General features: G+C 50.3%; 1 protein-coding gene across 1 annotated transcript in view; it reads left to right on the forward strand.

Moving 5' to 3' along the window:
• The window catches only part of Rps6ka2 (ribosomal protein S6 kinase A2), a 140,744-nt gene that overhangs the window by 106,962 nt on the left and 7,564 nt on the right, over positions 1 to 26,218 (forward strand). Inside the window, exons 12-17 of the mRNA XM_051164213.1 lie at positions 8,169 to 8,271; positions 12,203 to 12,333; positions 13,078 to 13,203; positions 18,617 to 18,706; positions 20,328 to 20,486; positions 22,580 to 22,741. Of these exons, the coding sequence (XP_051020170.1) occupies positions 8,169 to 8,271; positions 12,203 to 12,333; positions 13,078 to 13,203; positions 18,617 to 18,706; positions 20,328 to 20,486; positions 22,580 to 22,741 (771 nt within the window). The remainder of the gene's footprint in view (positions 1 to 8,168; positions 8,272 to 12,202; positions 12,334 to 13,077; positions 13,204 to 18,616; positions 18,707 to 20,327; positions 20,487 to 22,579; positions 22,742 to 26,218) is intronic.

Consider the following 26,218-nt stretch of genomic DNA (forward strand, 5'->3'; position numbering starts at 1 on the left):
CTAAATCCTCACTAGTACCCCTGCCTATTGGATCCTCAGCATCCATCGCCTTGCACCTGCCCCAGCCGTGCTAATGCTCGCTTTTGCTGAGGGAGAAGGCACACCAATGACAGACAGGCTTTCAGGATGACTTACATCTGATAGCCTGCTGGGCTCTCCCCCTCCGTCATGGCATACCTCCCCATATCCATGATGTCATACAGTGTCCTCATAGGTGGGACTTTATGTTAAATGAATCCCAGGGAACTTGTTAACAGAATATTTACACATCAGGCTGGGTGTAGCTCAGTGGCAGAGCGCTTGGCCAGCGTACTTAAGGTCCTGGGCCCCGCCCCCAGCACTGCAAAAACACAGAGAAGCTGAAGCAGAAAGTGTGTTAAGTGTAAAGTTCACTCTCCACTCCGCCCTCCCCCTCCCCTTTTATGTCCTCACTCAGCTTACCTCAGAGGACAAAATAACAGCCCAGGGTTAAAACAGCCCACACTGGGGGGAGGGTGTCAAGGGGGGGCATGTCAAGGGGGTTGCTCCAGCCCCTTGTTCCCTGAGCTCCATCCACACCAGGCAAGACGAGGGGGGTGTGGTCTCTGGGCTCTGCCATTCTAGTTACAGAGCTCCTTTGAGTGAGGCTTCTCCCAGGGAAGGTCAGAGGAAAGCAGGCAGAATGTCAGCGTGCCTGTGTCTCCCTAGCAAGTGTTCAGAGAGCACATTAAAAAAAAAAAAAAATCGGGACTGTCCCTGCAAAGCCAAAGAGGACAGGATATTGCAGAAGCAAAGCAAAACCTCCACCTCTGTCCACCAACAGGCCCCGCAGCTCCCGTTCAGCCTGTGCTTGAGGAGACGCCTCTGTGGAGACTGGCCCACAGACTGGCCTCACTCACAGTAGGCCTCACGTTACCCTATGATCAGCGCAGCATGCATATGGGGTGTGGAAGCCAGGCCTAGGGGTGGCTTCTCCAGTCTCTGGTAGGGGACACACCGTGGTTCCCTCTGCCGCATGGCATCCCCTATTCCTACTTCCCATTCTCCTCTCTGAGGTGCTCAGCCCTCCTTCCAGAGACCCTGCTGGGGAGTAGAAAGGGGCTTGGTGAGTCAGGGAGGGCGGGCAGGGAGGGGCTGGGGTGGGAGTCCTGGTGGAAGTCCCCAGCCGTGCCCACAGGTGGTGGCCCAGGTAGCACCCCCTCAGGGGGGATCTGGCTGAGAAGGAACTTCGGTGAATGGCAGTCTAAGGGCATCCTAGAGCAGACACTGGCCGCAGGATCTATATAATGAGGGTCCTAGGATTTGAGCTGCAGATGAGTCTGGAACCCAGTGTTCTTTTGTTTATGTTGTGGTGAAATAATTGAGGGAAAAAGCAACTTAGAGGGTCAGGTGTTTGTTTTGCCTCACAGTTCTAGGTTACAGCTGGGAAGTCAAGTCCATGGGAACTGGAGCCAGTTGGTGACGTATCTACAGTCAAGGGTGTGGAGAAAGTGCACAGGCCATGTCCTGGCTTGCTTCTGTGCTTGTGCACAGCTGGGTGTCTCAACTCCGGATACAGTTCAGGACTCCCTGCCTAGGGCATGGTGCCACATATGGTGGATTGTGTCTTCCCTCGTCAATTATGTTAATTAGTGTGGCGCCCGCGGTACCAAGTTGAGGTAACTCATACACACACACACACACACACACTCTCTCTCTCTCTCTCTCTCTCTCTCTCTCTCTCTCTCTCTCTCTCTCTCTCTCTCTCTCTCTCTCTCCTCATCGCTCTCTCTCTCTGCTCTCTCTCTCTCCCTCTCGCTCTTCTCTCTCTCTCTCGCTCTCTCTCTCTCTCTCTCTCTCTCTCTCTCTCTCTCTCTAACTCGGTGGGTCCTTTGTGCTAAGAGAGCAGCAGCCGAAGCAGTGGTTTATTATTCTCCTTTGCTTCAGAGTTCCAAAGAGCCTTCTTATAGGCAGCAAAACAGGAATCCTCCTCCCAGGTGAAATCCCTCAAGAGGTGATTGCACACAGGAGGAAAAGTCTCGAGGATAGGAGGGGCACATTCTCAGAGCAGTAAACATGACTAGCTAACCAAAATAAACACAGACATGGAAGCTGCTAGAAACAGGACATGAAGCATCAAGACAGGCAGGCAGCCCAGTCGGGCTGGTTCCTACAAATTAGGACAGTCTTCCACAGGCCAGGCCAGTGTCCTCATTGAGACTTATCTTCCTAGGTGATGACAGTTAGAGCTAATCACCACACTGGGTCAAAGCTGGCCTAGTGTGGGCTGTAGAAGGCTAGGTCTGTGCAGCCTTTTGGCAGCCACATACACATTCCATAGACTACTCTAGGCCCTGAGCTTGCCTTGGCCTCTCTGTCTCTGGGGAACCAAGTCCCTTCAGTGCAAACATAGAGATATTGAACTCCTGTACTAAGAAGTGGCATTTCTGTATCATTTGAAAGTAATTCAGGCTAGACTAATGTAGGGAGGTGTGTTTGGTTCTTTGTTTCAGCTTCTGGTTTTTACTTTGTTTGGCTTTAAAAGAGGCTCTTCTGGGTCACTAGAACCAAATCCATTTACTGTCACCCTGTCCTTGACATACAGCACCCAGCAGGGCCTGGAGGGATGGCAGCCAGGGCTCTGATGAGTATCCTGCATGGTAGAGGAGCCACAAGCCTGCCTTCATGCTAACTCATCTAGCCATGAGCAGCATTTGTAGCCTGCCCGGAGGGGCTTACAGCATGGTGATAGGAAGAGGTCCTGGCTTCAAGGGGTTCCGAAAGATTTGCTGCACCATGAGGTGGCTGTTCAGCCACAGCAGGAGTGTGTGATTGTCCAGTTGAGAGAAAACAGAAGCAGGGAGGAGGCAAGCAGGAGGTAACCTGGAGCGGGAGAAGGGAGAAGATGGAGGCATGTCCCGTGCACTTGGGTGGGGTGAACGTCTCAGATCTGAAAACCACTCAAGTCCCATGTTCTCTAGGGCCCTTTTTGCCAGAGGGTCTCCTCCCATGCCCCTTGGCAATATGGACCTTCAGGAGCGACAAAGGGAAAAACATTTACTGGCATCAGATTCCTGCCTGTGGATTTTATCCAGGTGCAGCCTTAGGATACAGCTGAAAAAACAACAGTTTATTTATTTTGCTTTCTGCTGCCTTCTGTGTGACCCTAAAACTACCAGCATATATTTCTTCCTTTTTAAAATAAACACCTGTCAGGCACCAGTTGTCCCCTGGTTATTTGATGACCTGCAGGCACAGACCGTGTCATCTACCACAGAAGTGTGGGTCACCAGGGTTAGCTGGACCGGGTAGAGGGTTCTCTGCCTTTCCATTTGCCCTCTGCTCCCAGCTCATTAGTGCAAGCCCCAGGTCTGCCCTCCGAACACCCGTGCCGCTTGCCTAGCTAAGTGAAAAACTGCAAGTTAATTATAGACCAGGAAGCTGGAGCAGAGGACCATGGAGCCAGCGAGTGTAAGCTGTGTTTACTTTTCCCGGGTAGCTGAAGCAATGCTGAGAACTCAGGATTAGCATAAACCCAAGATAAACATAACATAAAAGGTGGCCTCACTGGGCTAAGCAGGCCAGTGCACATAGGCATCCAACCAGCCGGCTACTAGTGAGCAGACCCAGGGTGAAATGACACCCAGACGGGCAGAGAACAAGCCTTCACCAGATTCAGTCCCAGGGTGGCAGAGTGGAGACAACTGCCAAATTGCCTGTTTCCAGACCACTGTCCAAAGCCAAGGCACAGACCCTCAGCATCAGGATTTGGCAGAGGTGGCTGCAGGCGTGGCAGCCATTACTGTCAACTGTTAATATGAGTGACTCATGCATGTGGTGTTTTTCACATCATCTGTTTTTCTGTGAGGTGAGGAGTCTGAAGAGAAACTGAGCACAGAGTGCTGTGTGTGGCAGTTGGCTGTCCTGGGCGCTGCCTGGCGCAGGTCGAGCATAGTGATTTCCTTCAGGTGGGGTGCAGCCGGTGTTTCACAATTGAGGGTTTCAGTTGGACTTTCATCATGTGCTCTTGCTCCGGCTGCCACAGGAGGGTTTCCATCACTTCCTCCTGTGGTTGGCTGTACCAGGAGAACTCACCCCTCCAAAGTCCCCATGAGGACTGCAGCCACAGTCCCTGCTACCGTGGGGCTTTGTGGGTCTGGATAGTTTTGCAGCATTGCTTGGGTTGGATAGGTGTGTAGAGGCCATGTTCTTCCTCACGGGTGCAGCCCATCCACAGAGGATGCACAGCATCTCCATCCTCCCTGTTGCTTCCATTCTGCCTTCGTTCTGTGCCTGCATGTGTCAGCATTGCCGGTTCAGGAGTGGCACATTTGTGCCCTTTGCTCTTTGGAGCAGATTATTTTCAAGATGCCTGAGCCAAAACTGCATTAAACAGATGTTAGGGTCTGTGACCCCAAGGTAGAGCCTGTTTTGTGTTCTTTTGGTAGTCTCTACTTTTATTTGGCATTTCCTGCCTTTTGCTCACTTCCTACAAGAACTCTTGGGTGTATGTAGATCCTGATGTGCCTGCTCAGCCTCCTTAGCACATGTACAATGTGAAACATATCTCACTGTCAGCGCCAAGCTGGCTCACCTTTGTAACTGGTGTTTGCTACTTTGTGGGTTCCTTACTTTCTCCCACCCTCTCCACCCTATTCCACCCTTCCAACCCCCCAACACTAGGTAGGAGAGAAACAGAAGGATAGAGGGGCAAGGGGGCTTTGTGATTGTTAGGCTGCTTGCTGATTAGGGGCCTTTAGTTCCTTGGGGCAAATTTTATCTTAGCCATCAGGATATTCAATTTCTTCTTGTCTCCCTTGTGCATGACCACTTGAAAACCTGCAACAAAACTACAACCACCAGCAGCAGCAGCAGCAGCAGCCACAGCCCCTCTCAGGGCTCTAGCATTCATAAACCCCCTCAAGAGTCCCCAGAATTCCAAACATCATACACTTGCAGAAACTATCAGCAGCTGGCAAAACCACACCCCTGCTAGAGCACAAGGCAAACCCTAGTCAGCTGCTGTGGACAGTCTGAAGCAGCCCTACATCCCATGCCTGGGATTAAAAACAAAAACACATTCCCAGAATATTTCTGTGTTTTTTAAATACCAAAATTTCTCACTACACATCTTGATAATGAGGGACAAATGAGATGATTAAAAATGGGTTGGATCATGAGGTTCCCATTTTTCCTCCTGCTGCCTCAGGGCAGGCACAGATTATTCCAAAATCTCAGCCAGATGCTGGTCAAGCTCAGTGTCTGGGCACAACACTGAACATTCACCCTCGTGTCAACCTGTGCACAGAAATTCATACTCAGAAGCAAAAGCACAGTCACTCTCCATGTTCAGGCACCATGTACAATAAGAGCACACATGAGCACCTTCCAGAATGTTTATGCAACAAGAGGGAGACACAGATTTGCCCTCAAGATCAGGAGAAGTTTCTAGAAAGTTGTTCTGGCACAGAGCAGCTGCTCCAGAGAGCCCTGGTGAGGGCATAGAGGCCATCCAGAGCTTGATGCCAGCAATGGTACACCTGGTCGGCCCGCCATAGCTAAGGTGTCTGTCCTTTGACAGGTGCTCTGTCCACTCTCAACCTGCCTCCCGTTGCCTCTCTGTAGCTGGATCAGGCTTCAGAAGAACGAGATGACATGTTGCCAGGATGCCCGTACAGCCTGCTGTCCACAGCATGTAGGTGTGATGTGTGACCACCTCAGTCCTTGACTTTTCAGTAGCGGGCACTGGTGGCTCCAGCCCTGGGCTCTGGGGTGTATAAAGGGCAGAGGGTGAAGCACAGAGTGCCCCAAGCAGAGCCCCACACACAGCACGGGATCTGGATCCATTCGTCAAAGATGCTGTCACCTCGGGACCTCTCGGCACCCTTGTGGGGTTATGCATTGGAGCCTAGCCACTCCTGTTTCTAGATAATTCTGAGCCTTCAGGCAGGAACCTCTGGTCGACTAGACCAAAGCAGATGACGAACTGTCATCAAGAGTATCCTGGATTCAGGCTCTGTGGAGGTGAAGCCGAGCTTTCTGGACAGCGTGAGCTCTCAGAGCATCGGTGACCCCATGGAATGCTGGCTGCGGGCCACGCCCACCATCGGTTAACACACCCACAGCCAGCTTTGCCCATTGGGGTGCTTCCTGTAGGAGAGAAGGATTCCGAGGGATGTATAGGGTCTGCTCAGCACTCATCCGTGCCTCTTCACAAGCCTGTGCAGTCACAGCGTTGATGGGTGGACAGAAAAAGACAACGGGAGAGGAGTGAGAGCACCGAGCCAAGCCGGGCATGTGGGCATCATGGCACTCAGAGTGATGCTACCCCTTGTGGACTGCAGCTTGACCAGGTTGCAGTGGCACACAAAAGATGACGCCACATCCCCAGGCATGACTCGCTCTGAGAAGGTCCAACTGAGGAGTGGTTTTCTCAACCGCTGTGACACTAGGCAGGCGAAGGTGAGACCTCAGCCTTCTCCACTCCTAGGGCTCCATGAGCTGAGGGATCAAATAAAACGGCCCCTGTGCAATGCAGCTTTCCCAGCCAAAGCTGCCTCTCAGACTTAAGTGGCAGCTGTTTGTGTTTGCTGTTCTGTTTCTGATGGGAATCTCTTGATGATGTGAATAAGTCCCCTGGCAAGGCCTAGGCTCTGGCCAGAGGCACCTACATGGAGATGTGTCCCAACCGAACAGGAATCACCACAGAGCGTGGCCTTTCTATTTCTCTGGTCCTGATGAGAGGCATTGACCAGAGTGTGATGACAAAGTGACTCTGATTCTGAGCTCATAGGAGTTACTGCTTCTCTGTAACTCCCAAGGGTTTCTGGGTCCTCCGTGTGCATGCCTGTGGTCGCCCTGGATCTGAGGACGGACACACACACACACACAAACACACACACATGCACCGCCCCCCCCCCCCCCCCACCTCCAGGGCAGGCTCTGGCCTTCAGCCACACTTATCCTTTTCCCTTTAGGCCTGCTGCAGTGCTCTCCACACTTGTTGCATTTGTTTCTCAAAGGCTCTGCAGTCTGGCTCTGTCTTCCTTCCCTGCCCCACCCACTCTCCTTTGGCCTTGAACAACTTACTGTGTCTCCTAGCCTCAGTTTTCCTATACAATCCCTGGCTTTCCCTTGCCAGGGGTTGTATAGAGCATATTTTGCCTAAAGGCTTTGAACCTGATCACTCAGTAAGTCCCCATTTGCAGAGCTGGACCCTGAACCTTCACCATAAATACCATAGGCTTATATCCTCAACACTCAGAAGGCTAAGACAGGAAGATCAGAAGTTCCAGGCCAGCCTAGACTACACACCAAGACCCTGTGTAAATACACACACACACACACTTTGTTAAAAGTCAGCAACAACAAACAACAACAAAGTATTCAAGCAAGAAAAGACCCAGAATTTGGTATTTCAGCCAATACCCTTGGCTCATCACCATCTACAGTGTCATCACAGATGCCTTGCCAGATCACAGATATGTGTGCACAGTCCTTAAATTACTTCATCCACAGAGGATTGACAACACCTTGGGAGAGCCAAGGGTACCAGGCCATCTGATCCTGCTAGTCAGGGGCATGGGGCTCCCCAAGTGTTGGCCCCAATACCAAGTCCCAGGTCCTTTCTTGCTTGGGTACTTTTGCTTTTGAAAAAGTGTGTGTGTGTGCGTGTGCGCGTGCGCGTGCACACTTAGGATCTTGCTATTTATCATGCAGGGTCAGGTTTCCAGCAGCAGTTGTGGCAGAGATCCATCTTGGACTTCTGTGTCTTGCCAATGGCCAAAGCAGTGTGTGTAAGGGAAGAGCCATGTGTGTAAGGAGTGTTCTTGGCCTCAGTTTTCACCCCTCAGAGAGCTGAAGTCGGCTCCAGGGTGGTAACCCCACAGCCAGCAGTGCTCAACGGATCTGTAAAGTTTTCTCAGAGATCAAAATCCTGTAGCCAAAAACAAGCTAGAAAACCATTGCCCTAAAGTGGAGGATGTCCAACAAAGCACAAACCTTTTAACCTCAAATTACACCTTTTGTAATTCACATCCAGTATGTGATTTCTACACTACATATATGGTCTCTCGTGTAGTAACATTGGGATATAGTCACAGCGTTCGGGCTGGGCCTGATGCATCTTTGAGGGTGCGAGCTGCTGTGGCCTCTGGTCTCTGTGCTCTCGACTCCCCTGGTCTCAGCATGTGTCTTGTTCCTCCCTGCAGAAGCTGTACCGCAAGGAGATCAAGCCACCCTTCAAGCCAGCAGTGGGCAGGCCTGAGGACACCTTCCACTTTGACCCCGAGTTTACTGCAAGGACACCCACAGGTGTGTGCCAGTTCTTCCCCCTTGGGCCGATCCCCTCTGCCTCCAGAGAGCCTGTGCCCAGGATGCTCCCTTGGGCATGACCTCAGCCCCCTTTGGTCTTCCTGGCTTCTCTGCTTAGCAGTAAGGTATCGGTGTCAGGACCAATTCCTGCTGCCCCTCATGTGACATCCACCTTCAGAAGGGTTCTGTGGACCCCTCTCTCATTGTGAGATGCTAGGCGGTGACAGCCCTCCCAGTGACACACAAGCAAGACAGAAAGAAAACGGGTGGTCCACATCTCTGGTGTGTGGCAGGAGGTGGCTGCCTTTAGGTCTCTGGGCTTATGAACTAAGTGTATTATTTCTGTGAAAGCTGGGGCGATGGCCTCAGTGCAACTAGATCCCAGCACAGAAACAGCTTCATGGTGCGTGAGACCTCTGGGGCCTGTGTAGTTCTCTCGTAACTGGTCAGCTCCTTTTAAACATTAACAATCTGGTTTACTGTTTCACATGCTATAATTGTCTTAGACCAACATGACAGAGTAACGCTTCAGGGTGGCTTAGCAAGAGGTGTTGCGTCACAGTGCAGGAGGCTGGGTTCAAGGTCAAGTTGCTGGCAAGGTCTGTTCCTGGTAAGGCCTCTCTGTCTTATAGTTGGCCACCTCCTTGTGTCCTTTCGTGGCCTTTCCTGTGGGTGGGAAAAGCTGGAGCGTACTGACATTCCTTCCTCGTCCTGTAAGGGCACAAGTCCCCTGGGTGGTGGGCCCACTCCCTGACCTCATTTAACCCTGACTTCTCCCATGAAGACCTGTCTGCAAACACACCTAACTATGGGTATGGTGATGGGAGCCACTCCAAGATGGTGTGGTGACAAGCAGAGCTGTGGCTAAGCCCCTTGCAGACTGGGAGCAAGTTCAGTCAGCCACCCACCGTGGGAGCTGCTGACTGGATTCCTTGGAACTCATCACTACTTTCAACTAACTGTCCCATCCCTGAGTCTCAAGTCAGAAGTGAGATAGAGACTGCTTCCTGCTTCCTGGGGCAATGCCTTTATCCACACCCTGCTGGACAGGGAGATGGTGTGCTCTCGCCTGTGTGATGATGGGCAGGGCTGCGGCCGCAGACAGTCAGCAAGCACCTTTCTCTGACCTCTGGGCCCCACTCACCCCCAGGGAAGACCAAAATTGTAGTCAGGAGCGAGGCTGAGGAAGGGGTGTCCCTGAGTGTTGTCATGCTGCATGCTACCTGTTCCACAGAGCAGTCAGTCCCTGACAGCTGAGCCCGTGCACAGAGGAGGCTGCCAGCAAGTCAGAGCCCAGTGGGCACCTGAACGGCTCACAAATCCTCCTGCATCTGACCTGCGGAGGAACAAACACGAAAACAGCTTCCCCAGATGAGAAGGTGGCCTGTGAGCCAGAGAAGACTCCACAGGGGCCTCCCTGGGAAGGGCAACGTTAGTCAGGAGTCTGTCAAGTGAAGGAGGCTGCTTGTTAGACATGCTCAAAGGAAGCTAAGCTGTGCTGCTGTGAGCAAAGGGGCTAATCCAGGCAGCTCCACATCATCTCTGAGTTCCATGGGGAAATTAAGCTCTAGCCCAGTTGGCTGATGTGGCCTTAAACAAACATCATAAACCTTCTGTGCATAGAGAATTATGTTTTCCCTCAATATTGATCCAGGGAAAGCCATCAGACATGATGTGTTCAACCCCGTGTCCACAGCTGGCTGTGGTGTTCCTTGCACAAATGCACAGGCGCATGCACATGTGCATACACACATGCACAGGCACATGCATATACACACACAGGCACGGACATACACACACATACACGCACATACACACACACAAACACATACACACATGGTGCGCTATAAACAGACCCTGATCAATACCCTCACCACTGCCAGGCTCAGTGAATTCCTAGCACTGCCTAGGTTATTGGTAGCCCTAATAACCATTGTTAAGCTGTTTTTCTCTGGTCCAGTCTCTTAGTGTTAAGAGAAGGCAAGAAAACAGTCCTCAAAGCCAGACTCCTGTGCTGGGAAAAGAAAGACACAACAGAAGCACCGGCCAGCAGGATCCCGTGCGTCTACAGGCCGCGTCAGGGAAAGAGCAGCCACAGTAAACTGCAGGCTGCCATTGGGCGTCTCGCTGTGCATAGCTTCATGTTCTAAAAACACCCCTCCCATGTTCTCCTTTTAACTAAGCTTCCCCTGTCTAGCACATTTGGAAATTATTTGCAAGCAGTCAGCCTTGCTCACATTAATCCAGGGTCACATGCGGATCTGTCTGTATGGGAGACTGTGCTTCTTTGGAAGGCAGCAAGTCTTGGGTCTGTTCCCCTTCTGTCCAGGAGTCTGAAGATGAGCCTGTATCCAGGAAGCTTCCTGCCTCATATGATGTGCTGGCATCTTTGTCCCAATAAAGCACGTGGTGGGGTATGTCCACCTGACACAGCCAGGCCCCATCTGGGATCAGAGGCCCTCCCAGCTCACATATGTGTGTATGACATATGTTTAATGTATGTATTTTTAAATTGTAAGGAAAAACTAGGTCTATATTATATTTTATGTTATTGATTAATGGATCATTTATATATTATTTACATATCTTGATGTACTATGGAATTTATTATATATTACATATTTTATGTATTTCTAATATATAGATATATTAGATAGTCACACATCTGAATCTCCTCTTGCAGTCGTCAAGTTCTCTTAATCATTTTACAACACCCTTTCTGTCTCCCTCTCTGTCTCTCTCTGTCACATACAAACACACATACACACATACAATGCACACGCACACACACACACACCCCGCAGCAGCAGCAACAGCAATAAAAAAAACTTCTCATATGAGCAGACTGCTACTAATTTGGCTGTGATGGCCTTAACAGTGGCATGTAGGTTGGCTGTGGTTTTTCTCTATCACAAGTAATGCTAAAAAACAACATTTTCTATACTTGTTTTACTTTCGAAAGTAATTCTGAGGACTAAATCCCTAGATGGAGGCTGGCACCTCAGCAAGCCTTGTGCCATTGCCCATCCCCCGTCTTCAGAGAGGCTGGGCCAGTCAGCTCCCTCTTTCAGCTCTGAGGTTGCTTTCCTTTGGCCAAACCCAGATGCTGTCGGTTGCATTGCGCTCACTGTTACAGATTCCCTGGCTTGAGTGTCATCCCATGAAATAAGCATGCGCCCCCCCACACGAGAGCCTGAAAATCTCCAGACACAGCGTCCATAGCCGAAGCTTGCTTCCTTTGCTCCATCTCTGCTGTATACACGCAGATATTTCTCCCTGCCAGGCAGGCGTTTACCTTTCTGTTTACCTAGCAGTGAGCCTGGAGGAGAACCAGATCCTAACAGTCATGCTTTGGAACAGATCTCAACGGAACTTAGGGAGCCACAGTGCAGGAAAAAAAATCACTCCTTTAATCCACTGGCTGGACTGTGGGCAGCAGTGACTTTGCCCATGTGCCCCGAGGATCAGAATGTGGCCTCGGCGTAGAGCTGTGCAGCTGTGGAGGGACTGTGCTGGCTGTGGACTGGGCAGAGGCAGGGCCTGTAGGTGAGCATGGACCTGGGGAAGGCACACAGCACCTGCCTAGCCCAGAAAGGAGGTGCGGAGTGAGTGGCATCCCTGCCTTCTGGCAGTGCCACCTAGAACTTCTGGCAGCTTTGGGCCATGATCTGATGTTGAGAGGGCGACAGGCTGTGTTGAGGAATATTCGGTAACCTTAAACACAATGTGGTCAGTGGCTATCTGAGAACTGTCATGCAAATCAGACTCTTGGTTGTGCCTGAATTAGTTTTGTGTTTCTGCCTCTTCGTGCGTATATGCCTTCCCCCAACACACATGCCCACGTGTTCACATACATACGCGTGCGCACCATTGTTCTGCCCTGGCTCACTTGCCTCTCATGGAGTGTCAACCATGCCTTCCTCATCCACAGACTCCCCTGGTGTCCCCCCAAGTGCGAACGCCCATCACCTGTTCAGGGGATTCAGCTTTGTGGCCTCCAGCCTGGTCCAGGAGCCTTCACAGCAGGACGTGCCCAAGGTCCCCATTCATCCCATTGTGCAGGTAAGTCTGATTACCCCAGGAGCTCAGTTCAGGGCCCTGATGCCTGGCCTTGGAAACCCTGTGCTGGGTGCCAGCAGTGGGTCAACGGTAGCCGTCTCTCTGTGTGTAGATGTTACTGGTGATGTCCCTGGTGGTCTGAACCATTACACATTCATTTCTAAGAAGGTCCTGAGGAGAGGGTCACCATGGATGCTGTCCCAGTGGCCCCTCGGGACAGATTTGGGCATCTCCTCTGTGTGAGCTGTAGGTGTCGTCAGGAGGTCAGTGGGGACATTATTTAGACTTCTGTCATTATAAGACTATAGCTAGAACTCAGAAGGATTAGGAGCGAAGTCAGCACTTGATGTCTTCATCCAGCATAGATGCCATTTATTTCCCTAGTGGCCATGGGGCTTTTGTTCTCAGGTGGCAAGTGGTGACCGTACATGTAGGCCAGCACTGCCTTGTGACTTAAGCACTGAGGTTGGTGCTTTATGTGGCTACCCTGGAGGCAGCACATAGCCACATCGGGACCTCTTTACTCCAGAGTCTCACTTCCACAGAGAAAAATGAGTGCTCAGTGGACACATAACATCCGGTGTCTGAATATTAAGGACCATCTGTGCATAGCTCTGTGACCTTGGGCAAGGAACTCTGTTTCCTCAAGCTCCCAAGTTCCCACGGTGCCCTGCATCTGTGTGTCTGTCACATGTGCACCTGTGGGAAAGGCGCTGACCGCGCCTGTCTTGGCCTCTCTCTCTGCAGCAGTTACACGGGAACAACGTCCACTTCACTGATGGCTACGAGATCAAGGAGGACATCGGAGTGGGCTCCTATTCAGTGTGCAAGCGGTGTGTGCACAAAGCCACTGATGCCGAGTATGCTGTGAAGGTAAGACAGGGAGTGCTGACGGACTCTGTCCCAGCCGGCTCTCTCCATCCATGTGTGATAGACTTCGGTTTATTTTGATATGAGGTCACCCGTTTAAAAATTGTTTTTCAAGCTGGGTGTGGTGGCACATAACTGCAACCAAAGCACTCAGGAAACCGAGGCAGGGGAGCTGAGTGTCCCAGAGGAAGCTGCTGTATGTAGCAAGACCCTATCTCAAGGGACCAAAAAAGTTATTTTCCAATGATAAATATTTCCGTTATGTCCCACATGGAACTGATCACATTTAGTCCCTAAGCACAGCCAAGAGCAATAGCCCTGGGCGCCCGGTATCTAAGGAGATAGAATCGGCTGGACAGGCGTAGCATTTATCAAAGGAAGGAGAGGAAAGAGAGACAGCTGTGGGAAAATGATCCAGGAAGTAAATAGAAATACAGGCCAGCGGCGCATGCTGAGGCCTTAGCCACCGACACCTGCACTACAAGCTCTACAAAGTCATTTTCAGCTCTGCGGTTGTTGTAGGCTTAAATACTGGACCTGGGAATCCAAATGCTGCTTTCTAGGGCTTTCTAGTTAGTAAAACCCGAGGTTATCTCTCTTCTGAAGTTAGGGCCGATGTACACAGAAGCACACACTGTGCATTGCACACTGTGCTTTCTCTCTAAACAACCATGAGGCTGTCAAACCTCCACCACCTGTCCAAACACTTGACACACAGGGCTGGGGAGATGACGGCTCAGGGAGTAGAATGCTTGCTGCAGAACAAGTGGACCTGACCTCAAGTCCCTACAACCTACACAAAACCGATGTGCAGCGCACATCTGTAGTGCTGTTTTCCTAGGTGCCATGGGAGACAGAGACAGGAGAATCCCCAGTATTCTTTGGGTTAGCTAGCCTGGCTATGCGGAGGTGTATAGTGAGAAAGAGGCCGTTTCAGACAAGGACCCAAACCTCCACACCTGTGCTATGGGGTGTGTGCACCCACAAGTGTGCACATGGACACACACACACATACACACACACATACACACCAAAAAAGACCTGAAGAACAAAGTCCAAGCCTATGCTACCATGGCATGGAATGCCGGCTCTGCCTGGCATGTGCCAGTGGCCCAGCTCTCCGGAGTGTCTCAGGAGAAGTGGAGCTGGCCAGCAAGGCCAGACCCCATAGGAACAGTGCCCACCAATCAGGACTTCACAAGCTCTGAAAAGGCTGCTCAGCACACTGACTGCAGAGGTATTCTGCATCCACAGCTGTTTCTTGAAGGTGGACATTTCTCAGAAGCATGTTTTCTAGCCAATGTGCATCTCCACAGGCCGTCAGGTTCCTCAGGCTGTGAAAACAGTCGGCAGCCTAGAAAACACAACAACAAAAACAAACAAACATCTCAGGAGTCTATGGCCTTTTGACAAATTGGCCTTTGATTTATCCAATAGGATAGAACAACATAGAAGGATTAACTTATGAGCTCTCCACATTCAGCCTGCCCATGAAGGGAAGGACTGAGGAAGGATGTGGGGGGAGGGGAGTAAACATCCTGGAGTCCTGCAATGAAAGCAGGCCCTCAGAGACATAGCAGGGTCACCACCCAGCGTCATGGAGCGGTCCCCTCTGTGGCACAGACACAGGTCTGGATTGTGCATAGCTGGGGGTTTACACAAGATCCGTATTCTGCCTCGCCCCAGAGTACTTTCCAGTGCTTTGTAAGCTTGCGTGGGCTTCTTAGCATTTCTCTGTGTGAGCTGTTTGTCACAGAATTCTTTAGATTGTTTTATCTCCAGGCCAGCAGCACTCCTAGAAGCAAACACTGCTGCCAGAGAGCGCTAAGAAACACATCCATTGTGTGCCCAGCTCGGCAGCCCCAGTGCCCTTCTAGAAACAGCCTGCTTCTGTGCCCTGCAACTGAGCCCCGTTGGCCAGGCCAGCGGCGTGTTCTCTGTGGTATTCCCACATCCAGCTCTCACGGGGAGAGCCTCCAAAGCTGTCAGCTTTGTTGGGAGTCAGGACTCTGTCTTCAAAGACCCTGCTAGGGAGATAGCTCCCCAGAAAGAAAAGTGAGGCGTGTGTCTCTAGTTGACGGCAGAAGGAAGAGCCAGGCATTCCTGTTTGCCTTGCGAAGCTTTGACACTCCCTGGACAAGCCAAGTGGTGAGCATGAGGGCTCCCCTTGTCCTTTCCAAGACTGTAGTGGCTCATAACTTACTGTATGGAAAATGCTTGAATTAACCCTCACTGTAAGGAACAAGACCACAGAAAGCCGTGGCCTCTAGGCAAGACACAGTTCGTCATCCAGCTGTGGCCTAGGAGCCATGTGTAGTCAGGCAGCAACCAGTGCCCTTCTTTGAGGGTTGGACCCGCCGTTGGGTCTCCTTCAAAGATGGAAGAGCCGATGGTCCATCATTTCCTGTGTCCGTACCCGTACTGGACATCCGCTGCGGTGAGCAGAGCCTAGGCAGGCGGAGCCGTAAAAGACAGGCCTGTGCTACGCGTCGTAGTGCTCGGTTAGTTAAGAGTTTAGCACTCACGTCCCGGTCATCCAGGTCTCTGATTTGTGCACAGTGAGAGATGAGCTCCAAGGTCCATTCTGTTTGACAGCCGGTATCCCCAGTGTGATTTGGCTTCTCTGTCAGATGGATTGTCATCAATTGGACGATGACCGTGTTTGTGTGTGTGTCACCCTATTTTTAACTGCAACAGAGGACGTGGCCACCACACCCGGGTCAGGACTCCCCATCGCAGCGGGGTTTGGATTGACATCATGTCATCGTGCAGCATTCGCATGCCTGCACGTAGTCTCCTTCATCATATGTAACTTGTCAGCCAGACAGGAAGTAGAATTAAGCAGATGCTTGTCCTGGAGAGTGTATTTTTAGAAGGACTGGTTGGCATGGAAATTTTAATTTTTTTTCCTACTGAGAAAACACTGGAGTTCTTTTTTATCATTTGTTTAAATTAATTTTACAGGAGAAAATGTCTGTTAGAGTTTTTTCTTTCCCCACGTAATTACACACTCTACTGGCCTTGCTCCCGGCATAGTATGATACTTCCAACAAGTGGGAGGAAGCTGGGGTGCATCCTGCTTGCCCAGGTGCTTACCCCGCCGCCTCCAGACCGAGCCTGCCACTGGCTCAGCACCTGGAAGGGGGGTGCCATAGTGACGCGGAGCCTGAGAAACACAAGGACACAGACAGACACAGAAAAGGGAAATGGAAAAGAGCGGGGAGCGCACTGATGGTGGCAAAGTCTCTTGAGTACCAGCAGCCACCAGCTCACATATGATTCACCTGCTAGAAAAGCTGTCTTCCTGCACCACACTTGATCCAGGCATCTGCACACCTTGGCTTAGCATCTCCGAGCAGGGTGAGCAGCGGTGTGCTCCGCAGCGCAAACACACAGAGCTTATCCACCTGCAGCACGTCCCCCCAGACAATTGAAGGATTATTCGGTATGCTCTTGTGGCACACAAGTCAGCGTCCATGCCCAGGTGCATGCATACTATGAAAGATTAACCAGAGGGTCCTCTGTGCACACCCCAGATGAACCTACACATTCTTATGACAGTATTTAGGCGTTATTCAGTGTCCATGAGATCCTAAGAACTTTAAAAAACGGATTGGTTCACAAGTGTTTGTGACTGTGCATCAGAATTCCTCTCCTGACTTACATCAACAGAACACATAAGATTAAAACAGATATTACAGTGAGGAAACAGGTCAGGCATGTGTAGTCCCAGGTGTTTTTATGGTAGTTACTGTGTTCTCACATGTACTTTTTCTTTTAGTGGAAAACATTCACATGATTCCAGACTCAGAAGCTAGACTGGAGGAAATCTCAAGGCCTCCCAGCCATAGCTCCACCCCTCGCTACCCACTTCCTCCTCCTAGCCATAGCTCCACCCCCTCACTACCCACTTCCTCTTCCATGGGAAGCCAAGGTTATTAATATTTCCCTCTTCCCTTCCATGGTTATTTATGCATTCTCAAGGAAACGTATGTGTCTGTCTATATCCCTTCTCCGCTTACAACAAAAGTGGCAGCGTAGGACGCACCTGTGGTGCTTTTCCAACTTGAAGAGTGTCCCTGGCTGTAGACAAAAGGCTTCCTCTCATTGTTCTGCACCCAGCTCCTTTGTGAGGGGAAAGACTGGATTGATGTTAGGAGTGGATGGCTTTATCATGAAATGCCTTCGAGAAAAAAATGCATCTGCTGCTTAATTGTTTAAGCCCATAAATGTATTGTTGGGGAAGGTGCTGAGGAGGGGATACCCACAGTAGCCGGAGTCTGGGGCTTTGCAACTAGATGGCGCTTGTGTGCAGGGGCATCGAATGCTATTGGGGTGCAGGGCATTTCTGAATTTAAGAGTCATTCTCTATGGGCGTGGTGGCGCATGCCTTTAATCCCAGCACTCGGGAGGCAGAGGCAGGTGGATCTTTGTGAGTGCAAGGCCAGCCTGGTCTACAAGGTGAGTGCAGGACAGCCAAGGCTACATAGAGAAATCGTGTTTAAAAAAAAAAAAAAAGAGTCATTCTCAATATAAGTGCCGTCCACTTCACACATGGATCCTCTCTCTTACCAACTCTCCCCACAAACAAAGGCAAGGCACTTTCAGGGGCCTCAGAGCCATCATGTGGCACAGGGCACCTGTTTCAAAGGCAGGCTTTGCTTTATAGCGCCACGTGAGGGGAAGCCACTCACCTTCCAGGAGTTAAACAGCTTTAAATGCTATTCCAACACACTGCGCAAACACTGGGCAGGGCCAGGGGACCCAGCGAGAAGGGACCTGCTTGACGCAAGGGAACTGCAGGCTGCTCGGCCTCCAGCATCTGTCAGGAGGACCTGCTACTTCACCTCATTTTGTGGCTGGCCTGCGGTTTCCAGGACAGAGAGGAGGTGCTCAGTGCCTGGAGGCTCACTTTGACTGAGTGAGAACTTAACTGCCCAGAGTTCGGTGGCCAAAACGGATTGAGCTACTTGCTGGTGCCTGGATGAGCTCTCCGTGCCTGCCCCCTGCATCTGGCCGTTTGATATCTTGGGACCCTTATCTGAAGGCTGTCTCCTTCTTTCTTATAGTACTGGGGCTTGAACCTGGGGCCTTGTACATGCTAGACAAGTGCTCTGCCACAGAGCTACATGCCTCACTACATCCCTGTCTTCCTGTTGCCTGCACCCTGGTAGCTGGAATTACAGACCTGGTTTCTTCTTTTTAATTGTGCCTTTTTTTTTTTTTTTTTTTTTTTCCCTACGTAAGGCAGGAGAGACTAGACCTACATTTCTGAGTAGTTTTGAGTGAGCTTGGTTGAGTACTGTGTGGTTTGGAGCAGCATGCCGGGGCTCTCTCGGGCCTCAGTCCATTACCTACAACGGTCCAGCGAGGCCAGCAGCAAACCTCTCACTACTTCCTGCTATGTGTTCTTCAGATCATTGACAAGAGCAAAAGGGACCCCTCAGAAGAAATTGAGATCCTCCTGCGGTACGGCCAGCACCCCAACATCATCACCCTAAAAGATGTAAGTGCCTCTGTGTAGCAGCCCCACCTCAGGCTTTTTCTTCAACTGATGCAAAACTGCCACCATTTGCATAGTGCAAGTTCTCTCACACTGCCCACATTCGTGTGCCACGGAGGCCTCGTGCCCTAGGCACTTCCCACCCAAAAGTCTCTGGTGCTTTGGTGGCTGGTCACCATACGTTGGGTTCACACACACACATAGCTGAGTGTGTGCACACCCTGGGATAGTCCCCCTCTCCCCAAGCATGTCATGCACAAGAATGAAATAGGAAACACCCGTGGGCATCAGAACAGGAGTGCCATTCGTTATCATTGGGTCATTCCTGACTGACAGATGCAGCATGGCATGGGAGTAGAAGATCCCACTGAGCCCTGGCGGTGGAGATTTTTACAGCCTCTTTGGGGCTTTCCCTGACGAAGGGATTGGAGTGAGAATCAGCCACATCAGCTAGTCTACAAGCCACTCTAACCCCACAAAGGCCTAAAGTGTAGGTTGGTTTGGGGAGAGAAGAAAATTTCCTCTTCCTGCCCTTACTTCTGTCTAGGAGTTCAAAATGATCCCGGTGACAAACACGCAAAGCTTGAAGCTCCTCACTGTCCCTTTGGGCAGCCGCTCATGGAGTTGAGTTCATCCCCAGGGAGCATAAGCAATGAATGCCTTGCATCTGCAAGCTGAGACTGAGCCAGCTCTGTCTCCTGGGGAGCTCAGGCACCTCACTGCACAAGCGAGGTGCTCTGACTGTCCGTCCACTCTTGGTTTACATGTAAGATTCTCGAACCAAAGCCAGCACATCCGCGTGCTCAGACTTCCTGTCTGCTGTCTGGGTCGAGCAGCCCAGGTCTGAGATGCCATCTTCTTCCTACCTGGAGAACAGAAAAGTGAATTCATAAGCCCAAAACAACCATACCAGAATTAGCTTCACACCTTTTACACAGGTCAAAGTCAGGTAAATCATTTTAGTAGCTTGTTCTAGAAATTTCGTTGATTAAATGATTATCACTGAGCTAATAAAGCATTCAGGCCTGTCACCCCATTTGCATCTATTTCTTAAACCTTGGGCACCCGAGGGCTCCCATGCATATGGTGATTGGAATACACGTGTGGTCTTCATATATGCAGGGCACAGATATTACCAGAGTTTGCATTTTGTTTTTCATTTTTAAACATAGTTTAAGGTTAACGTGGGCAAATGTATCTTTTTTTAAGGCCAGGTCCCAAGCTCTGTAAACCTACTCTGACTTGACCCCCAAAATTACATGCATGATGACAGTTGAGAAGCAGTGTCCTTGAAGAGTGCATGCTTTTGCCACTGTCAGTTTTCTTTCCATGTGTGCCTGCCTGCCAAAGACTGGCACCATCACTACATGCCATACCCTAGCTAAACGACCCTTCTCAACTCCTGAGCATTCCGTGGCCCAGCTTGCTCCTTCCCCAAGATGTCAAAGCTGACTCCTTCCTAATGAGAGCCACTCCAGTGTGGCTGGAATAGCTATTCACCCGTTTACAGCAGTCAGACAGCTCATCTTACCCGTAGGGAAACAGCCCCCTGCTCTCTCCCCCCCCCCCCATTTGGAGGCATAGCCAGGGACTAAGGTCTTGTGCCCTTCCCCTTGGCTTCCAGGTCTACGATGATGGCAAGTACGTATACCTGGTGATGGAGCTCATGCGAGGGGGGGAGCTGCTGGACCGCATCCTCCGTCAGCGGTGCTTCTCAGAACGGGAGGCCAGCGATGTGCTGTACACCATTGCCAGGACCATGGACTACCTGCACTCCCAAGGGGTAAGGCCAGGGCAGTGGGCCAGCCTCAGGGCAGCAGGGGACTCCTCAGGAAAGTAGATGCAAGAGCATGGAGGAGTCGCAGAGCTGTGGGCGCAGGAGTGGAACACCTTTATAAACTGACACCTCACCTTTAGGCAAACCAGAGGGCAGATGCTTCCCTGTACCCTCAATCTCTTCATCTCTCAATAGCCAACATAGCCATGTGATGTAATCCTCTGGGGTGTGTTCGGCCACCCTTCATGGGTCTATGGGTACACTTGGTATATACAGCAACTAAGTTGATAAATCAGTGTGAACTGATTTTAGCAAAGACAATTTGATGCTTGATAAAGAGAGATTGAGAATTTTCATTGCTTGTGATACATAAAGCTAAAGAGAACGGGTAACAGTTGGGATCCTTCAGATGGCCAAGGCTGCACCAGACCTCTACATGAATTCACTTCTAAAGTCTGTGTCATGCATTTTGTATGTCTTAGAGGACCAAGCAGACAAGCACATGTTGGTTAAGAAGCCGCCCCGCCCCCCACCAAGGCAGTACATTCTGAGTCTCCAGAAGGAAAGCCAGCGACGTGCATTTTCTGCATCTCCTCCACCATCCTTCTTCCATCCTTCCTGCATCCTTTCTGCATCCTTTCCTCCATCCTTGTTTTGTTTTGTTTTGTTTTTCAAGAATGGGTTTCTCTATGTTATCTTGGCCATCCTGGACTCACTTTGTAGACCAGGCTAGCCTCGAACTCACAGCGATCTGCCTGCTTCTGCCTCCCGAGTGCTGGGATTAAAGGCGTGCGCTACCACACCCGGCTCTTTCCTCCATCCTTCCCCCATCCCTTCCTCCATCCTTCACCTCTATCCTCCTCCGTCCCTTCCTCCATCCTTCTGCTTCATCCTTCCATCGTGTGTGCCCATCCTTTCCTCCACTTCAGCGTGGACCACTATCTTTCCTTACACACATAGATATACACAGACACACACAGATACTCACACACGCACATGCACGCGCGTACACACACACACACACACACACACACACACACACACACACACACACACACCATCCTTCACATTCACTCTCCCCTCTGATCCTTTTTCTCCTTAGAAGTTCTCATAAAGCAGGTTTGTGCCAGCTGTGTGCACAGGCTTGTCAGATCCCCCAAGGACTCACAATGGGTCCTTTTGTGTGGCTTCCTTGAGATCTAGGAGTTCCACAACACAGTTTTCCAATAGTTAGATTCCAGAAGTATCCTGAGTGGAGTGTTTCACAGACATTTTCTGGTTTTTGGAGGAGGTGAGGGATGGCGACAAGTCTTCCAGTTTCCCAGAGCCTGCTGTTGGTTTCTATAAGCCGAGCTAGGTTGCCTATGGATTTCACTTCAGTCTTCCTAGCAGGACCTCTCACTGCTCTGCAAGAGGACAGCTGGGATGCTCAGATGTCAGGCCTCATGAAGGCACACCACACACCTGCACAGGGGCCTTTTGTCCCTTCAGAAGCCTAACCTTACATCCTAAATAGCTGCTTTGTGTTGAGGGATGCTGGCCCTTCTGTGGTGACAGCTGTCACTGTAACTGTGGGATGTACCTGGAGTCTGCCTTGGCCGGCTCAGGTGCAGTCAGCAGCCTTGACTCTTCCCCATGCTGCCAGGAAGTCAGTGTGCCTGTGGCAGCAGGTTCACCAGTGCTTCTGGCACCTGTGACAAGTGGCCCATGCCTGGAATGCCCCAACCTCCCCCCTCCCCCAAGTGAACACAGAGCTTGGGGACCCTTTCATGTCTGCAGCCAGAGCTGCCTGCCACGGACCCTTCTGTGCATAGACCACAGCCGCTTCTGTGTCTCCAGCAAGCATGGGTTGTTTTTGTTGTTGTTTTGTTTTTTGTTTGTTTGTTTGTTTGTTTGTTTTTAGTCACATAGTCCTTCTGTGTGAAGGGAGGCTGTGTAGGTACTTGTGACCAGCATGGGCGAGGAGACAGGGTGGCCCATCAGAACAGTCTTTTTCCTGCTGTGGGACCTGCCCAGTAGTCAGTTCCTGGGCAGCCTTTGCCTCCCGCACCCCCTATTTCTCTCCCGCTCGGCTTTGACTCTTGCTTCCCACTTTGCAGGTTGTTCATCGGGACCTGAAACCAAGTAACATTCTGTACATGGATGAGTCTGGGAACCCTGAGTCTATCCGCATCTGTGACTTTGGGTTTGCCAAGCAGCTGCGCGCGGAGAACGGGCTGCTCATGACCCCCTGCTACACAGCGAACTTTGTAGCCCCTGAGGTAAGGTCCCCTAAACCAGGGAAGACAGACTTGTCAGAATGAGGAGAGCAGCTCTTCCTGTTACCAGGGCAACCAGGGAGCGTGGGTCACTGAGGCAGCACAGTGGGCTCAGAGGAGGAGGGCAAGCCTGCTGGGAAACCAGCCAGTCAGTCCTACTTGCCCTCTGCAAAAGGTTGATTTTCCACTGGAAAAACTTCAGTAGTTTTTGCTCTACAGCGGTACTTCTCAACCTCCCTGACACTGTGACCCTTTAATACAGTTCATTCCGCATGGTGTGCTGACCCCAAACCATAGAATCATTTTCATTGCTACTTCATAGCTGTAATTTTGCTGCTGTTCTGAGTCCTAATGTAAACATCTGTGTCTTCTGGTCTCGGGTGACCCCTGTGGAAGGGTCGCTCGGCCCTCAAAACAGTTGCAACTCACAGGCTGAGAACCAGTGCTCTAGTGTTTCCTTGACAAAGCAGCACAGTGTGCAGCTGAATGCTCACGTGTGTGTGAGGGACCCACTGTGCTTCCCGCCTGTGACCTCAAAGGGTCACAGAAGAGCACCTTGTCCCCTTGCCAGCTTCCTGAGGCCAACCCCAGTAGGCTCTGTGTCACGGGCGATTAGGAGGAGGAGTCCGGTTTCTTGCATGAGTTGATAGTGAGGGGGGACCACAGTGGCAGTGGGGCTGCTGTTGCTGCTGCACCCAGGAGAGGCTCAGGCATGCAAAGGGCTGCTGTGTGCTTTGCTGAGTGAGACTCAGGCAGATCCAGGACCAGGCAGGATCCGGTTTCCCAGGGGTTGCACGTGAGCAGCCTTGGCCCCTTTGGAACTGCTGGTTTAGTCCTCCAGGTTCTGCCTCCTCAAGACCCCAACCTAGGTATGCTAACCAATGGAACACGTTCTCTGAGTTCTAAAGCTATTTTGGTGTTCCTCCTGCACAGCCCTCAACAGGAAAGAGTAAAAGGAATCTTAGGGTAACGATTGAAAAGAGCCGGGGTTGGAACTGAATTTACAACAAATGCAAAAGCGGTGATGGTGTGAAAGTAGTTATTCTGTTTACGTAATATTTGAATCTGATTGCCTGGCTCTTGTGTTTCTTTTCTGTTGTGATAAAATACCTTGACCAAAGCAACTTAACAGAAAAGGAGTTTATTCTGGGTCTTCGTCCAAGCTTCCAGTCCATCACAGTGGGGAAGTGATAGCAGATGCCCGAAGCAGCTGGCTACATTACATCCATAGACAGAACACTGACTGCACTGAACGTTTGGGCTCAGCTCACCTTGTCCTTTTATATACAGTCCAGGATCTCTGCAGGGAATAGTGGCATCCACAGTGGGTGTTCTTACCTGCATTAACACAATCAAGATAGCCCACAACAGGTGTGGCTAGAAGCTTATTTCTCAGACTAGTCTACAGACTGTGAGACTAATAACTAACATTATAACATGCAGTAAGCCTTTGGTACGAAAACATTTATACACAGTATTCCATTTTGTTATTGTAGCTGTAGAGACAGGTTTTTTTTTTCCACAGAAAAGAAACATGCAAACTGGATTGACTAATAGATTATTACTCCTATGTCAGGTACTCTATTTAGCACTGGAAATATAAAATGAGACGTAACTGTGGTTCCTCTTATAATCCAGGCAAGACAGGGAAATAGCCAGTTTTAACAGAATGTGTAATAAGTGGCAGTAGATGGGTCTATGCAGGATACACAGAGAGGCAAACACCAGGCTCAAAGTCTAGAGGAAGACTTAGCTAGAGACCTTTCTGATTAAGGTAAGAAATGAGAATCTAGGTGAGAAGTGACCAGTCACAGTTGTATTGGAGGAGACAAATCCCAAATAGTCCAAGTAAAGGGAACACATTCAAAGACCTAAGGCTATTTGGGTAGTTGTTGTTGTTTAAATATTATATATTTGTTGAGAATTGGAACACTGAGGAACAGAAAGCATGGCTAGCAATGGACCCAGTACCCCCAGGGTCAGTGAACTAGGAGCACCCGAGCCATGCTTCCTACTCGAAGCTCGATTAGCATTGCTCTGGGTTTGCTCTTACTGTCTTGTACAGGTTCTCACATACAGAGTGGCCACTGGTTTTAGCTGGTTTGTTTCAGGATTTAACGAGTGGCAATCAGTGTTGCTCCCAGGAACTCTCTTACCAGTTTATACAGGTCCTGGCTAGAAGTCACTGACCTAGCCGAAATGTCAAAGAAAGTGGTGATTTGGCTTTTAAATAAATGATGGATTGTGTTGCTACAACTGGGGTTTAAATAATGAGAAATAGGAGTCCTGGGATAGTTGCAGACAAGCAGCTTATTTGGGTTTGGTTTGGTTTGGTTTGTTTTTTTGAGACAGGGTTTCCCTGTGTAGCCTCAGCTATCTTGGACTCGGTTTGGAGACCAGGCTGGCCTCGAACTCACAGCGATCCACCTGCCTCTGCCTCCCGAGTGCTGGGATTAAAGGCATGCACCACTATGCCTCGCTAGCAGCTTATTTATAAAGTGAAGCAAGCCAATTGCTTGAAAAGAAAAACAGCTTCAGATTGTTTGGAGGGAGTTTTGGGTTTTTATTTGTTTGGTTGGTTGGTTTTGTTTTTTTGAGAGAGTGTTTCTCTGTCTAGCCCCTGTCTAGTCCAGGCTATTCTCAAATTCACAGAGATCTGCCTGCCTCTGCCTCCCATAGGGATTACTGGTGTACACCACTGCACCCAACAGGGTATCTCTGTGTAGACCTGGCTATCCTGGAACTAGCTCTATGGATCAGACTGGCCTTGAACTCACAGAAATCAACTTGGCCCCGCCTCCCAATCTAGTGTGTGTGTGTGTGTGTGTGTGTGTGTGTGTGTGTGTGTGTGTGTGTGTGTGTATCTTGGCACACACCATGGAATGCATGTCCATGTAGAGGTCAACCTCTGAAGTTGCTCTTCTCTTATTTGGACTATGGAGATTCAAACTCAAGTCTTCACACTGTGGAGCAAGCTCTTTTACCCATGGAGCCCATCTTCCCATCCCTAGATATTCTTAATATTCCATAAATTAAGAATTCAGATAAACAAGAAAAGGCCTGTGTATTCCACAGTTAAATTACTTGACATTTCTGACAAAGAACAGCACACACTAAGTGTCCACCTGGGAAATCTAGCTGATTATTCTCATTTTCTGCCCCAGAGTACATACACTATTTGCCGACATTTAATGAGCACTGACTATGTGCAGGTTGTAAGTTCTGGAGCATTTTCTCCATGTTAGGACAAAAGTACCATCCACACAGATAGGGAAATTCTGCACAAGACGAGCTTCTGACCTGACCTCACTTGGTGACAGAACACACATGAAGCTTATAGCAGCCTCTAATTGTCCCATTAAATGAGATACTTACATCTGCTCCTACACAAAGCCTTATACCAATCAAGCAGCACCCCTAGCCCCTCCCCACCCCAGCACTCATTGGTACATGTACATGCTACTCTATGCTCCTGGAGCC

This window comes from Acomys russatus, chromosome 21, assembly GCF_903995435.1.
Source record: "Acomys russatus chromosome 21, mAcoRus1.1, whole genome shotgun sequence".
Taxonomy (NCBI): Eukaryota; Metazoa; Chordata; class Mammalia; order Rodentia; family Muridae; genus Acomys; species Acomys russatus.